The 17,599-nt window shown below is 35.9% G+C and overlaps 3 protein-coding genes across 3 annotated transcripts; 1 reads left to right on the top strand and 2 right to left on the bottom strand.

Moving 5' to 3' along the window:
- On the top strand, positions 1-2,488 carry LOC137719731 (putative F-box/FBD/LRR-repeat protein At4g03220). Its single transcript, XM_068458764.1, has 3 exons — positions 1-1,032; positions 1,853-2,041; positions 2,132-2,488. The coding sequence occupies exons 1-3, from the start codon at positions 1-3 to the stop codon at positions 2,486-2,488; spliced, it is 1,578 nt and encodes a 525-aa protein (XP_068314865.1).
- Positions 2,489-2,620: 132 nt separating this feature from the next.
- LOC137720901 (protein RETARDED ROOT GROWTH-LIKE-like) lies at positions 2,621-5,267 on the bottom strand. The gene is made up of 7 exons (XM_068460023.1): positions 4,772-5,267; positions 4,472-4,583; positions 4,109-4,268; positions 3,617-3,765; positions 3,377-3,528; positions 3,030-3,144; positions 2,621-2,927 (listed from the first exon to the last, which is right to left on the bottom strand). Exons 1-7 carry the CDS (start codon positions 5,155-5,157, stop codon positions 2,787-2,789), a joined length of 1,215 nt encoding a protein of 404 aa, XP_068316124.1. The 5' UTR covers positions 5,158-5,267; the 3' UTR covers positions 2,621-2,786.
- Positions 5,268-9,635: 4,368 nt separating this feature from the next.
- LOC137721278 (AP2-like ethylene-responsive transcription factor TOE3) lies at positions 9,636-13,828 on the bottom strand. Its single transcript, XM_068460383.1, has 9 exons — positions 13,127-13,828; positions 12,994-13,019; positions 12,857-12,887; positions 12,654-12,741; positions 12,370-12,527; positions 12,160-12,266; positions 11,796-11,905; positions 11,490-11,597; positions 9,636-10,161 (listed from the first exon to the last, which is right to left on the bottom strand). The coding sequence occupies exons 1-9, from the start codon at positions 13,645-13,647 to the stop codon at positions 9,904-9,906; spliced, it is 1,407 nt and encodes a 468-aa protein (XP_068316484.1). The 5' UTR covers positions 13,648-13,828; the 3' UTR covers positions 9,636-9,903.
- Positions 13,829-17,599: the final 3,771 nt, after the last annotated feature.

Raw genomic sequence — 17,599 nt, 5'->3', positions numbered from 1 at the left:
ATGGAAGCAAGAGCTAAAGGGGGAAGGCTTCCCGAGGAAGAAGACTTACACACTGAAGGAAGCAGTAGCAACCGAATCAGTAGTCTTCCGGATGATATATTGCATCACATACTCTCCCTTCTACCCGTCGGATCCACTGCACAAACCAGTGTTTTGTCTAGACAATGGAATCATTTATGGGCTTCCCTTCCTATCCTAGACTTCTCCGATGTTAAAGGTGGAGCAGTGGAATTCATAAGCAAAGTACTGAGACACCGCCACGAAAACTCCAATTTAAAGGTTTTTAGGGCTAAAGGATATCTGAGTTCTTCTTGTTTGTATTCTTGTATTGATCGGGTGGTGAAGTATAGGGTTGAAGAACTTGCACTCGACGTCTCCTTAACTGACAAGTATTTTTCCGGTGACGCATTCGGTTTGCCTAGTTTGTTCAAGTGTGATTCGTTGAGGAGCCTCACATTAGCCACCTATAAAAATCCATATTATTCGCCATCAATTCCAAAACCATACTTTGGTCTTTTATTATCTTCTAATGCTGTGGCTAAAAGTGGTCTGCACCAACTTCACACATTGTCTCTAACTCGTGTGGAGTTTTTGGATAGTGCTTTGGAGCTGGATTTATTTTCTGCTTCTTCTTTACCTTCTCTTGAGAAATTAAGTATTACAAATTGTGAAGGCATCGCTCATCTCAAAATTACTTGTCCAAACATCAAAGATGTACACATTGTCAAGATGTTTCTTAGCAGCCTGCACATCTCCGGAATGAGACTAGAGAATTTGGAAATCAAACACTCTTTTGAAGTAATGGTTAATGGAAATCGGGTCAAAATTTTTGCCCCGAATCTGAAAACTTTCTGGTGGCAACATGACTACGGTACGGAGGAAAGTTTTGCTCCGAGCTTTCCCATCCTGAGAGCATGTCACCTGGCTTGTTTCGGTAAAGTAGTCGATGTGACCATGGCGAAGCCAACAGTCAATCTTCTTTGTGGATCTTCGCAGGTTCAGAAGCTTTGCATTTATGATAGCTATCTCCGGGTTAGTTTTCCAAAATTTATGCATGTTTTCTTGTTTACTTAGAGGTGCTGTGCAGTTCATCTATAAGTAGTGAACTGATCTCATGACATCAAACATGCATTGTTTTGTTTGTTTTCAGAAAACAAAATGCATTACTACTCGGTAGATTTCCTCCTCCAATCCATAAACGTTTTGAGAGAGACTTGCAATATATTGTTTGGAAATTTCAGAGATTATAGCGTTCGGAATTCTTACTATCCTATAAGATATTTGGAAAATTTTGAAGTAACTTTTCTAATTATACACTATTACACTTACTCGTATTTAGAGAGAAGCAAATATGGGGGACCGCGTTCATTAAGTCGGACACCCATAATTATATATGAAAGCTAAATAATTTAACACACATTTTCTCACCTCATACACACACTTTAGTTTTGTACCCGTTTAGATTAAACAGTTAAAGGAAAATCAACACAGTCAAAACTAAAAGGGTGTAATGGTGTGTTGAATTGAAATCACTGCCTATATGAAACATCCATGTATGGTTAAACAACTTTTCATCTGTTTTTATCTTATGTCTACTTTTGACTTCTATGGATTCAGGATCTGTCTCTTTGTAATGCTTTTTAACTCAAAACCTACATTCAAAATGGAAAATTTATAGTCTCTTTGCAAAGTAAGAGTAAGGTTGCTTACGATAAACGCTCTCCCGTCTTCGACCATCGCAAAGCGGAGAGCCTTATTGGTTTGAGGTCGCTCACGATGATGTATTATATAAGTTATTTAGTGTTTTTGTTTTGGTCATTAAGTACAGTCGATCAATTGTTCATTTATGCAGATTCTATCGGATATTTATTTTGAAGGCGGTCTACCGTACTCATTCATGAACCTTAAGACATTGCAAATTTTTATTAGGGTTTTCAACAAAGATGTCATCCCAGGTATAACATGCCTCTTCAAGAGCTCTCCCAAACTACATACTCTGAGTATTTACACAATGAACACATATCTCGAAACTTATTTACCGGTAAGTTTCCGCACTCTGGTTTTGTTCGTCGATCGATTTATAGTTCAGTTTATATCTTTACTATCAATTTCGCTCAAATTTTGAATTCAGACATGGCACAACATTTTGCTGGACGATGCCGGTTGCACTGAAGAGCAATTCTGGGAAAGTCAAGCTCAAATTTTGAGTCACTTCCTAGGTCACTTGAAGGTAGTGAATATTCATGATTACTCACATAGAATCAATGAGAATGTGATTAAGTTTGCCAGGTTTTTGCTTGAACACGGAAGGAGCTTGCAAGAAATCATTCTTCATTCCCGACACCCGAGCAGGAAGGAGAAAATCGGTTCAGTGCTCGAGGGGTTCCCTCGAGCATCTGCTGGTGTCAAAATCTCGGTTGCTTTGGCTACTCTTGCTAAATTTTCCGATGCGTGCGACAGAGCGAAATCGAATTTTTTTCCTTTTTGATAAATAGTGAAACGACGATACGCTTTGCAGTTTTGAATTATTTTGTTTTCCCATGACTTAAGGTTTCGATAAATTCATCATTGTATAGAACTTTCTTGGATTGTGGATGCCAACTGACATGAGGAAAACAGCAATACAAAATCTATGATTTATTTATCAGATCATAAGATCAATTCAAGTCGTAATTACACAATTCAACTAAGCAGAAAGCAACAAATTTGAGGGGGGCTGTAAGATATACAGTGACCAGGACATTGTATAGGGGCACATTCGACTTCGTGCATCATCGATCCTGGGGCTAAAGCGAAGCAAGTGCCGACCTGTGGACAATGTCGTAAAGGGAGAGAAGAATTTCAGCACCTATTAACGCAATGATGAGCCATTCCAAGAAATCTGACTTCCTGTTTTGAAGAATTTCCTGAAGAAAACGAATATTGTGCTGCAACGAAGAAAACAAGATGTCAGCACAACATCCACAGCAGTTGAAAAGTAGTTCACCAGATTTAGTAAACCAGTATTGAGAATAATTTGTTTTGTGTACCTCCACAAACTTCAACTTAAAATCAAGACTTGCAAATCTCTGAGTCAACTCAAATTCATCCCTGAGATATTCCCATATCTGTGCATATTTGGCATCCTTCCAGGCAATATCCGATCTGTAAAGTCAATCAATTTTTCATTAGTTGGATTAAACATGTCAAGAAACTAAAACCTTCTCAGATGGGTGAAAAAGAATAGCAGAAAGGGTTTTTTGTCTTCTGATTCATTACTTTTCCTGTCAATCGTAACCATACATGCAGATAACATTATGCCCGTCTTACGGAGGATCACTGTTATCCAAAACCAAATTTCAGATTGGTAACTGCAGTATGGATTTAAAATTATTACCTCTCAAAGAGTCCGAGCTTAAGAATCACATCAGCAAGATTGGAATTTGCCTTTCCCACTAACTGAAACAGTTTCTTCCTCTTCATTTTAAACTTCCCAGTAGTTTCCATTTCACGATTAATGTCCGTAAACTCGGCAACCATTCCATCAACCTAAAAGAAGAAACAGAGTTCTGAGATAAATCATCAAGTTACGTTTTCACAAAGTTGAAGTTCCCAAGATTATGCACAGCAGATATACCTGGCGCACATAGTAATCAAGCGCAATACTTTGACCTAGAACACTACCAATAGTACGGATTCCATCAACATTCAAGTACTGCAACATTATGTAATCTAATCCACCTTCCATCCATGTATGCAAAGTGGGGTTCTCTCTCACCTCATACTCTGATTTCATAACAAAATAAAAGTTCAGATGTGAAAACTATCCCAAAAATTGTAATCCACAACCACTGGAGCAGCAATAATGAAGCAGAAAACAGAAAATTTTACTTTGCAACGTTAAAATTAACGAAGGTTGCAGTCCAACAATATTGATTGACCAAGAAATAAAAAATAAAAAAAACAATTGAGCCCAGCATGAATACTCAGTCAATAAAAAACTTTCTTAGCTATAACACAACATGGAATGTCTGTGTACAGAACAGAAAGATTAACGAAATGAATCAGATAGTGCAGAATTCATAAACTTCTTATCTGAAAGGATATAATTTTGTTTATACAGTCTCACCATCCTTTCTCATTTCAGGCAGCGATCCTGATGCGTGTTTTTCCACGATTTTCAAATACCCATCAATATCTTTTTCACGGACATTGAACAAGACAATGGAGCCATACTGAAAGACTACCATGTAGCAACAGTCACTCCCACTTAAACTAAGGCCCAAACCCTGAAACATAGAAACTGCATTCAACTTATAGTATCATTTTTTTCGGGCAAATACAGAAAATGTAGGTAAAATGCAGGAAGCGGTAAAAGGTACAAGATTATCCCATCTGCAGAAAGGGTCTTATTATCCCTTTCTTTGTTAAGAAAAGAAACCAAATCAGAGCCGAAATCACTGGAAATCAAAGAAAAATGCAGCAAACTTACATCGTTAGAATCGGAAAGCTCCCCGAACTTAAAAACAACATAATTAGTCATTCGCGATGTAGGTGGGATGAAATTCAGCCTGTTCTGCTCTACCAAGCTTCTTAAATCGACACTACATTTGACAAAGATACTTGCAAATTATAAAAACCAAGTAGAATCACAGAATTCACACTCTGATCCTAAACAATATGAACACTAAACTAGTGAAATCCTCTGCCTTTTCATTCCCAAACATTTCTGGGACAATTTCGAAACAAAAAGTTACTAAATTCAAAAAAATGAAAGATCCGAAAACAGAACCTGGTGGAGAAGAAGTATGCTCGGACAGGAATCGAGGGCTTGGAGTCTTCGTCCACGGGGGCTTTGTGGCCATCGCCGACCTCCGAGCACGAAACCGGCTCGTTCCACTCCAATGTATCGGCATGCGGGACCGACGAAACGCAGCGCACGACGGCGAGGCCAAAATTGGAGGCGACGCCGTGGTTTCTGAGAATCGAAGAGCAGGAGGAAATTGTTATCGAGTGGAGGTTCAGCGTTTTGGAAATGGAAGGAGCGTGGGGATGAGCTAGGGTTAGGATTGCACTGACGGTGACGCGAGGCGTAGACGGTGAGTAGGAAGAAGAGAAGTATGATAAGGAGGGAAAGAGACGCGCCGCCTTGAGGTGGGCGTCTATGGCGCGCCGCATTTTGGTTTCGGGGTTTTGGGGGTTTTGGAGAAGAAGACTGAGTTGCGAGTTGCTACTGAGTTACTGCTGGCTACTCGTGGGGTTTATCCATGGACAATTTTTAAGTACGATTTTCCCACATGGGAAAAACGATATGTTTATAATTTACCTATTATAATTAATACATATATTCACATTATTTATACTAATTATTTGAGACGGTGATTGTACTAAATAATTGTAAATATAAGAGCTAAACCTCTAATATATAACCTTTTTGGTTTACTCACATAATTTGTATACTATTGAGACGATGGTTGTAATAAATAATTGTAAATATAAAAGCTAAATCTCTAATATATAACGTTTTTGGTTTACAAAAAAATTATAAAAAAAAAAAAGATAAAATATTACTAAAGCAAATTAGGGTTATAATCAGCTTGAAACAGTTCGAAATCACATTGAAAGAAAAAGAGTTGAACTTGAAACCTATATTGCAAAATGTGAATATTCTGAACTAACTAAATTACAAGTCTTTTACTAATAAGTTTATGTTCAATTTATTTATTATTCCATGTTTTATTTTTCTGACCAATTAAGAAATTTTATTAAGATTTTATTGGTATATTCTAAAATATTTTTTGTTATATTTATTTAATGAAAAACGCTAAAGACACTATCTTAAAGTGGAACTTATTATAGACTATTTACTATCTTACAGTTTAACATTAATTTTCATGTCAACATTGTACAAAAAATATAATAGAAAGTTCATGAAGAATTTCACTTTTAAAAAAGAATCTTTAGTATTTTTTTTTATATACTACAAATTATTTATTAACAATAAAATACGTGACAATCTGTGTTAATTTCTTACAACACAAATAAATTCGATACAACTTGAGTTTAGTATCATGCTTGGAATTATTTAACTTGTACAAAAAGCAGCCCGAGCTCAAAAAGAAATTACACAAGTTAAGTTTGAGCATGATATTCAATTTGGTCTATTTACGACCGTAGATCAAATAGTCGTCTGTGATATCCCACATCGTCTAGGGATGTGATTTTTATATGTATATTTCTATTCCTATCTAGCACGAGGCCTTTTGGGAGCTCACTGGCTTCGGGTTCCATCAGAATTCTGAAGTTAAGCGAGTAGTGCGCGAGAGCATTCCCAGGATGGGTGACCCATCGGGAAGTTCTCATGTGAGTTCCCAGAAACAAAACTGTGAGGGTGTGTTGGGGGTCCAAAGCGGATAATATCGTGCTACGGTGGTGGAGCGGGCCGGGGAAGTGACCCGCCCCGGGGTGTGATCCTTATATGTATATTCTCATCCCTACCTAGCACGAGACATTTTGGGAACTCACTGGCTTCGAGTTCCATCGGAACTCCGAAGTTAAGCAAGTAGCGCGCGAAAGCATTTCCAGGATGGGTGACCCATCGGGAAGTTCTTATGTGAGTTCCCAGAAACAAAACCGTGAGGATGTGCTTGTTGGAACTTGAGTTTTGTGTGGGACTCCAAGTCCCACATCGCCCAAACAGCTTTATAACTTCTTCTTTATAAGTGAGTTCACTCACTTATAATTTGAAATAAATTGGGCCAAAGCCATGGACCTTAGGCCTTGGACTTGGAGGGTTTGGGTGCATATATTAAATTTCAAAGATGGGCCTTGGGCTTTGGGGCTCGGATGGACGAAAAACCCAAGTATCATTTTTATGTTTTTGATTTTTGCATTCAGTTTTTTCTGAAAGGATAAAACTGATTACATGAACGGTTTCAACTGCTCATTTACACCATTATATATATGGTTGTCGAATCAGAAACAAGAAGAACAATTTTTTCCATCGAATCCTTCACACTTCATAGAGAAACACCACAACTAATTCGCCAAGAATCCGAGTTCGAGTGCAAGAACTTGGATTAGATAGTTGTATCTTGCAAGATAGACGTCCATTGAACTGCTGCACTGGTGTAAGGACGAATTTCTGTCTTAGGAGATTGCTTCTGCAAGCCTCTATCTTCAAGGAACAAGTTAGTGATTTTATATATAATTTCATTAAGTGTTTATGTTTTAATATATTGTATTTGTCGTTGAGTTTTTCCATTTGAAATAAAACTGTGCAAATTGTTATATATTATACACTTGACATTTGATTGGTTCTAACAGTGCTGGGGGCCCAAAGCGGACAATATCGTACTACGATGGTGGAGCGAGCCCGGGAAGTGATCCACCTCGGACCGGGATGTGACACGTCTCTCATTTATCGACCAAATTGCATTTATTTCGTTTATCTTATATAGGAATGTGACTTGGGTTTTAATCGATTTCAAGAACAAATATGAATTTTAAAATATATATGTTGGAAATTTTTTTCAGTGGAGGGCTTGGTTGGACTACGATTAGGCCTAACCATATCGTGGTGTATCGTACTCAATGTCTCGTGATATAAATAGAACACATTGTTCGATTTAGTTAGTTTTCCCTTGTAATGAAAAACTGAAATGCCAAGTATAATACATTTCGTCAGTGCTGTTTAAATGACCTCTTTCTAGCCATTATGTTTCTGCGTTAATAAACACGCCCTAAGTGGTTATATTCTTATGTTGTGAAACATAATACGCTTCAACAAGCCAAAATATACAACTTCTTTTAAGCAAGCTGAGTTAAAAATTAGTGTACACATTACCTAATTAAGGTTTGAATTAAGGATATTAATGCTTGTGTCTCATGGGGGACTTACTTGTCCTCTTACTTGTGATTAATGAACGTTTACCGTCCAAACATTATAATCGGAACCGTTCATTTTCTTTATCATCATTGAAAGATCATACACGCAAACGATAACGTTAGTAAGTTAAATAGTTAGTAGTTAGGATGGAGGGAAATCGGTAGAGATGAACCAACACCATGGTGCATGGGCATAATTGCTATCTGTCATTGCAGTAAAACGCCATCTACCTAAAGTAAGTAAACACTAAATTACGGGGAGGGAGATTCGAACACAAGACCTCAGATTTAAAAGCAAAGATTTTTAACCAATTGAGTTACAAGCCATTTATGTTTACTAATTACCATATTAAAGCTATATTCATAGGTGCTTAAAGATTTAAATAAATGTTACGTTGATTCTAGTTCAGGGTTCAAGGTCAAGGTTGATGAGCATCAGGATCCAAACTACCACCCTTCTTTCTAGCATGCAACTTGGATGCCTTGAAACTTATTGAAGCTCACCCAACGCACAGAACATAACTAACAAATTGAATTCAAGCTTCTTGCATGTCAGAAGGTTGGTCAGAGACTTTAAATACGCGTTATAATATGAATAAAAGACATAATTGATATGTCAAATATAGTATTAAAGAGTCTTTGAAAAATTGGCTAAGCAGCAACCTAACTATCCGCCTTAATTAAGCCCAAGACACTAGCGTTATATAATATATTTTATTAAATATATAAAAAAAAACCGCCAGACTTCCGCCTAAGTATCAAGGCACTACGCCCCTTTCCATCGGCCTACTATGTAATGATTTTTAAAATTGTGGTATTAACAAATAATTATGTGTTAATATGAGCCAATTGATGTATACTTTCTCATGCCGATGTGACAATCATACATGAGAAACTTCTGGTAACATACAAGTTTCTTTTCCTCATGCATTCCACCTTCGCAACTGGAAAGATATAACCGTTTACTTAAAACTGAAGCTCATATACAACAGTAGGGCGGTCTGGAGATTTTTGAGGTCTGGAGCGACGCTAAAAAATGTGCCCTCACTTTATATAAGAAAATTATTTGTTTTCACATGTAAGACATCGATAAAATTATACTTATAAAAGCACTTCAAACTTAACAATTTAGAAATACAGAAAAAAACTAATTTATTTTGTATCGTGAGAAGGAAACAAAAAAACTCCGGGGTTACAAGTAGTTAAATATGAGTTTTGTTTTCCATCTGAACTTTTAAAGTGTTTTTGTATAAATCGTGAGGTGTTTTTTCTTATTTACTAACCATGTCAATATGAGACTAAAAAAATAATGAAGTTTTTTAGTATTGTCAATATGTCTAAGTAACAAATGGGTATTAAATTATTTTTTTTTATGACACGTCATATGATTTGGAAATTTGATCTAAAAATTTAGCCAACACATTACTCTTTGTTGAAGATTAGACTTGAATTGGAACAAATGTTTAAAAATAAGAATCCACACAGCTATTAGCTACTAATTAAATATAAATTAACAATCAAACAAAAATTCGTAAAAATTGAAAAGAATAAATATGCACTTAGCATTTCGAATTAAGAACCTCTCGTTAATTTTAAACAACAAAAACCATTGATTCTAATTAAACTTCTTGATCATTTAGTCAAATTTTATATATTTATACTCTTATGAAAAGAAATTTGTAAAAATTAAATAGTGAATAAGCACACATGATGTTTTGAACCCAAGACCTTCTCATTAATTTCAAACAACAAAGCCATCAATTCTAGTTAAATTTATTTGTCATTGAACTAAAATTTTATAAATTTATACTCTTATGAAAACATATATTAATTTTTTTGATGCCCCAAATTATTTTGAGCTCCGAACGATCACCCTGCCAGGGCCTGGGCCGGCCCAACAATTACAAGGACAATGTTAGGTGATATTACATACCACTCTGTTTGATAATGTGAAACACATTCGAAACGAAAAATTAACATCTCTGCACATTACAAACTAATACATTTGCTCACGACCTAGCCAGCCTTTCAAAAGCACTAGTACATGCTGGATGCGGCTGGGAAAGGAAGGCGGCGGACGTTGCAGGCGGAAGCACTACCGTCTTGGAGGTTCGGAGGAAGGTAAGTAGCTGATGGAGGTGTAGTAGCTGTGGAAGATGGGAATCCTGATGATGCTGCAATGGAATACACTTGCATTGGGCTGACATTGTTGCTGTTTCCATGAACTTGCCATGCCCAGTTTGTGTATCTCGGCGAAGAAATTGGTTGCAATCTGTTATGACCTGAAGCCATTTCCTGCAAGAAAAGGTTTAGGTTAATTAGTATAGACTAATTTGAAACGTATTTTGCGAATAAAATGTCTGATCTGGATCGTTTCACCTGCATAGCAACCTTTACGAATTGATGCAAGGGAAATGACATAATTATCTATTATTTTTCTTCACTCACCTTCAATCTGGTGAGGGGGCTCAAAAAGGACCTGGATTGTCTGTCTTCCCCATCCCATCCCATACCCTTCCCATCCCCTTCTATTTATGTGATCACGGTTAAGCCACGTTAACATTTTATATTTCCATTGTTTTTTGTCTTATTATTTCTATAAAAAAATCAATATAAAATGTTGACGTGACTTAACCGTGATCACAGAAATAGGAAGGATATGAGATAGAGAGGACAGACAATCCAGGTCTGGCTCAAAAGACATGCGAGTCAAAAAATGACCAGGGTCCTCTTCCATGTTTGGTGGTCTTAATAAAAAAGGGGACCATACACATTAAATTGGATAATAATCTCACATGTTAAATATGTTAGGAGTCTCATCTCTATGAGGACTTACATGGTATGGCCGCACAAGTACACTGTCGTAGTGGCAATCCATGTCAAAGAAATAAAGACATATATAAGTTTTTTGTCTAAATGTCTTGTTCTTCATGACAGTGTACCCGTGCCATGTAAATTATTTTTGAGATTATATAGGACGAGACAGGAGACATGATGTGATTCCAATCTTGCCCGACCCACTAATCAATTAGATGATGCCTAAGTAGGAGACAAACTTAGGTGTGAGGATAAAGATGGAGCAAGAAGTGATTAACGCTATTCATACCATATTGTTGTACCATATTTTCATATCATCTTAGGTGGCATTTGATGTGGATAGCCATATCATTTGAATTAATCAGATTTTTAAATTTGGTTCATTATTTAATAAGCCAATAATTAAAAAAAAAAAACTAGTTAATTAAATGATGACTGTGGTATACGAGGAGTCTTTCTTCTTTCTTTCCTTAGATTTTGCAAAATTTTTAAATGATGTGGTTGTCCACATCAGATGCCATCTAAGATGGTACAGAAACGTGATACAAAAACACAGTATGAATAACATTACTCTTTACTCATCACATAAGATGTATGCATTTTAAGTAGCTCAAACCCATCAGTTAAATTTTTTTTTTTTTTAATCATTCAACGCACATCTAATCATTATATTCAGCAATTTCATTCATCACTCTATAATTTTATGCATTCGTATATATAAACTTCTAAAAACTAGAATAAAAAGTCCATCTATCCTCAAAATAAATAAACAGTTAGCAATATATGATAGAGATGAGAAGTATTACCTCATGTTTTTGTACGAAACCTGGATATAGGGCAGGATGCTTGGCTACCATTGTTAAAACATGAGGGGGTTGTCCCACTCCCACAGCTGCAGAACAAAACCCATTAACCTGCACAAGTTGGCACTTATCATCATCAAACAGCCACCAACAAAGGGACTCACTGACGAATGCCACATGCATTCAGAAAATATCTCAAAAAATACAATAAAAATGAAAACAACATAAATATAAGAAAAAGAAAAAAAGAGGACAAAAACATGAAAATTACTAAAATTAGGATTTTTTTTAAGGAAATTAAGGACATACCATTGGCTTCTCTTTAGGAAATTGAAAATCCCCAAATTTTCCTTTCCCCATTTTACCAGTAGAACAAGGTTGAGAAATCCCTAGGCTCAGATCAAGGTTGTGACCACTGCCTGCATTTACATCAATACCAAATTCATTGTATCAATTCATGAGTAACCATGGACTTTTTTGTTTATGTTGTCATTTAGTACTAAAGACAACCAAAATCGAAAAAATTGACGTTAGCTTAACGAGAGAAAAAGATTCACACACACGCGCGCGAGTGAATTTTGGTTGGCCCTGTTAGTAGGTCAGGACTCATAATCAATTCACACGCTGGTTTGTGCACCACTAATACCAACATTTTTTTAGTTTCGCCGCATACCTTCAATGCTAGCTTGTAAAACTATCTCCCCTTCGTAGACATTAGGGTCAAAGTTTGCAACTGCTTCTCTTCCGGTCCTGCATTTGCCGGCCTTCTTTTCAAAGACACTGAAATCCAGCAACACAAAATACACATTAGATTAGATATATGTTTATGTGTGTGTGTGTGTGTGTGTGTGTAAGCTTCAGTTAAAGGGAGGATCGTTCTCACTTATTCCCAGGAACTTGTCCCATTAGATCTTCCCATCTGGCACCACTTTTAGGCAGAGCAGCTGCTGCTACGCCTCTGTATTTTGAGTTCCCACGTGAGGCTCCTGTGCTATGGCGACGAAGCGCGTGCACAAAATCTTCTTTATTCAGATCCCCCAACTACAAAAATTAATCGACCATAACTATAATTAGAAAGATTCGACCAAAAAAAGTTCGGCAATTAGTAAGTAAATCTGAAGTCAATCCAAACTCTTTAATCATTAAAAACTGAGTCGCATTCTGTACCAGTTTCATATCTTCCTCATAATCTCCTAGGTTAAAATTGATATCGGCATCAACTCCGCGAAACTTGATTGCAGCTCGATCATATGCTCTAAAATCATTAAACCCGAGTGAGCTGAGTTTAGATTAGTTTAAAATATAATATTGCTAAATATTAGAAGACTGTAAACAAATTATGCTCGTTATAAAAATGGAAAACCGACTACCTAGCTGCAGAATGAGCAGTGTCAAATCCACCTACCAAAAAAGAAAAACAAAACAAAACCCAATGCAATTTAGATCCCATCCTGCAAAACCCATGAATCCAATCTTCTTAAAAATAATTATATGATCATCTGCTCACCTAAATAAACCTGCTTCCCACAATCCCTGCAAACCAAAAAAGAAAATAAATAAATTAAAATGATTAGATAAGATAATTAACTGCTTAATGAAACAGCTTAATGATGATTAATGATGATGATGATGATGATCACCATATATGCGACTCCCACCGTCCTGTCCTGCGGTAAAACGTGACGCCGCGGTACTCAGAGCTCCGGGATCTTGGCCCACGGCGGCTCTTCCTGGGCGGCTGTTTTTTCTGCTGTACAACTCTCAGTTCGGCCTGAGTCTGCTCTCCCGACTCGGCAACCGACAATTTCAGACCCTGAGGCCTTGCCGTTGGCGAGGACGATGACGACAATCCCAACCCATACCCCTCCCCCTCCTTTCCTCCTCCACCGTCTCCGGTCACCGGAAAAAGCGACCTCGTCACGAACTGCATAGATTGCGCTTGGTCTCCCGCCCCATAATTGCGGGGACCACCTTTCTCTCTCTTCAGGATATCAAACATGAAAGAGGAAGTGGTGTTGTTGGTGGAGTCTTCGTCTCCGGCATTGCTCGGAGTCAGAGCTTCTTCGGCATTGACGACGGAGGAGTTGGAGGTCCCGGAATCTTCAACCTCCACAGAATTTGTCTCAGTTATGGTGATGAAATTAACGTTAAGATCCAACATGTTTGTGTGTAATTTTTTTCTGTGTTTAAATCTTTGAAACAAAAAAACCCAATTACAGAAATCAAATTTGGAAAAAGAAAATCAAACCACCATGAAAGTTATGTAAAAATATATAGAGAGAGAAGTTTCAGATGGGAGAGAAGGCAAGGAGAGGAAGAAAGATAAGAACTGGTTGTGAGGTTTTGAGGGAGGTCTCAAAGACTAAAAAGAAAGAAATGGGAACGCGTTCGCTGTAAAAGAAAGTGAGTTACACTCGGAAATTTGGAATGGGGTGTTGAATTTTTTTGTGTATTTGTTTGGTTTTATTTTTTTTAGAGAGCTTCTTGTTTTTTTTCTGTTGTTTTTTTTGGAAAGAGCCAAGGAGAGATTTTAAGGAAGTTAAAAGTAAACTTACCAAATTGATTTCCACTTAATATGAATCTGAATTGAAGGAAGTACAAAACAGGTAATTTGATTGGAACTAAACAGTGAAGTGACTTGACCCAACCTAAAAAGCATCACAAGAGGAAAAGCATAAAGGAGCTGGATTTATGGGTTACTATATTTTACATCATCTATGTTAGTTACTAGTGATTTTTTGAAACATATTATGAAATTTCAATTTTCTCATGTTGTATTTTAAAGTTTTAAAATCGTATAAATATATATTTATGGGCTGGTTTTTTTTGATAAATTAATCACATGATTCTTGTCGAACATGTTTATGGGTTGACGTGCGTAAGGCACTACCATATGGACAAAAACGAACTTATCATGAAGCTTTATATTTCCCTAAATCGATGATCAGTTGCAAAGTTTTAGTTAAAATTGTAAAATTGTGGCTTATATACCAACTTATAATGAGTCCCTCATATGGCATGTTACCACTTTGAGAATGATTCAATGTTCAAACAGACGAAATATATAAATTGATACAATGTGAAAATCCATGGTCTAATGTAAAAATAATGAAGATCATGATCCATTTTGAAAACAACCTCTAACTCTAAAAGGTGTAAAATGTAGTATATGTATATGTGTGAATATGATAACAATTTTTTTCCTTGAGTTGTGTGGCAGTATTATAAGATGTTTATATTACTATACTACAAGTCTGAATTATCGATCAAGCTGATTTTCTCATGAATGTACAATTTAAATTCACAATCTGACAATATAAATATCTATCTAACTTTACAAATTTTGCAAGACAACAATTCGCTATATAATCCCAAAATTCACATTGTGCATATGAGAACATGAGATATATATTTTTTTTTATTATTTAAAAAGAAATAAATGGACTGACGAAAATCCCAAATGAGGTCTAATACAGTCAAATTGTACTATGTACATGATAATGCAAAACGGTTTCACATCAGAAAAATTTACAAAAATGACAAAAATTAATTACTACATATAAGAAATGATTTTACTAATTTTACAAGATATTTTGTAATAAAACCGTACATCTCCTTTACTATGTATTTGTTAATACATATAAGTAAAATAAAAAGCCGATAAGATTAGCAGTGAGCCGCCTCTCTAAAATCTTGAGAGAGACAAAACATACAATTATTGAGGCAAAGCAGTAATGCAATGGACAATATCATTGAAGAAAACTATTGAGAGTGAAAATGTGACAGAGAATAAAAGCGTGTTGCCGCACGATTCATGTGCAAGACAGCCAACCGGGGGTTACAAGGATTGTTGTTGTTTCTTCTTTCCCAAACGGGGCATTTCACAAGAAAATCCCAATCTTATTACTGCTTAAAATGGACCCCCCCTTAGAAATCCATCCATCTCACTGGCTCGTATAAAATTTGGATATGACATCCTCTTTGGATCTCACAGTCCGAAGCCACTAATTAATCCATGGCGTTCAAGAAATAGATATATTTAGGTGTTGGAGGTAAAATTGTAGGTGAATTGAACTAGTAAGACAGGCTAATAGAGACTGCAAAATTTAACTTAAACAATCTATATTGTTCAATTCGCATGTTTTCGAGTGTGAAATCCAAAGAGGACCTCAACCTAAAATTTGGAACCACATTAATTTTTCGTATTGCAAATGGTCATGTCATGTCGCTCTCACTCACCACCTTCATCGTCACGCACCAAAAAGTTTGTTGCCATTATGGGATTTTTGTGTCCGATAAAAACAGAGTATAAGATGAAATAACAGATGTCCAGTATTAACCTTAATTTATTTTAATTAAACTATAATATTTATTCCAAAACAAACGAAAAACATAATTTTTTCATCGTATGTAGCGCACTTTGCCCAATCCACTACAATTATTATTTAAGAAAATTAAGGAAACGTTTGAACTTAGAACATTGTGTAATTAAGCAGTTAAACAAAACATAATTCTATATTAGCAGGCTAAAAAATCTATGATGTGCAAAATACCGAAAGCCGTCCAAGATTAGAAAGAATTTCAACGTGAATATTTTTGTACTTACTGTTTGGATTACGTTGTAAGAAAGGAGGAAAAGTCGTAGGTTTGGCATTCAACAATTTTGGACGGTCAGGAAGTCAGCTGGCAAATGTGAATTCTTACACAAAGATATAAATACCTTATTCTAAAAAACACTGGGACGGAGCTGTTGCACCAATATTTTTACACAAATTTTGACACGTATTTTTGTCGGTATCACTTCGTAATGTATTTTAATGATTCGAATCATTAAAATATATTACATAGTAAACTCTATAAAAATTATGTGTAAAAAATCGTGTAAAAAAAGTGGTGCAATGGAACCTCTCCAAAATAATAATTAGCCTCAGTTTTATATCTGAATGGGACCATGAAATACGTGGGATTATCTGGTTCGTCGAATACCCCAAAGATGGACGGAGGTATCGGAGTTTGATGCCAAAAATAATGAAATATCAACGGTCTACGGGTGTATCCTTTATTTGATGGACCACCTTCTTATATTATTTTGTTATTAGTTTTATTTGTATCTCTGGTCAATCGATAGCCTCTCAATATGCGGTGTATATGATGGTCCCGTATAAGGTTCAATAAATCCAACGGTTGGGCTTGGTAATCACCAACAAAACGTGCCAAAAACTATAACTTGAATCATATATAGCAAATGTTTTTGGCCTTTGTTATATATCTTAAAACAATGTTGGTTTATGTCTCTAGTCATGTTTTATATACAGCATAATTCAGGGACAAATATGCATTTTGTATTTGCGGCAAATGGATCGTAAATATCATATTTTTTACCGACGCATGAATGTCGGCTATAGATATCCTTGTCAATTTCAATAAGGTTTGTCAAGAAAGGTTCATGATATCTTTAAGGTTATGGTTTACTAAAATAAGTTTATGGTTTTGAATTTTTCAAGTTTAACAACAAATAATAAAGAAGGTTCACACATCATGACGCAGACATAACTTGTTAAGACTTTTTAAGGTAGTGGGGCAAAAAAAGTATGTTGAATAAGTCGGTCAAGAAACGAAATAGAAGTAAAATGATTTTCATAAAAGAAAAAAAAAAGAATTTCAATTGCAGTAGCAGCAGGTGCATGATTATGATATGTCTATATATATTTATTTATATGTTTAATTTTTTTTTTTTTTGAAATGTAAGTACGATATTCATTCATAACAAGAACAACGTACAATCAAAGATAAGGATGATAACAGTAGGCCTCGATAAAAACCTTGTTGAGAAGTAACCCGAATGAAGGGAAAAAGAGTGTCCCACATCAAACAAAATAACAATTAAGACTATCCTCCCAAATAATCAAAACATTAACAATGAAAACCATCCTCCAGCAGAAGGTTAGAAATTAAATCAGGGGATTCCTCGAACAAAGAAACTGGGTGCTCCAAGGTTAGACTGAGGTATGGTTTGGGATTGAGGTGATTTTAAAAAAAGTTGGGGGTCATTTTTGTGTTTGGTAAACTTTCAACTTCATCTTTTTTTTTCCACAGTTTTGGATGAAAAAAAA

This window comes from Pyrus communis, chromosome 16 (genome assembly GCF_963583255.1).
Source record: "Pyrus communis chromosome 16, drPyrComm1.1, whole genome shotgun sequence".
Classification (NCBI taxonomy): Eukaryota; Viridiplantae; Streptophyta; class Magnoliopsida; order Rosales; family Rosaceae; genus Pyrus; species Pyrus communis.
Note: the sequence above shows the minus strand (reverse complement) of the source record. Positions and strands in the feature narration are given on the sequence as shown.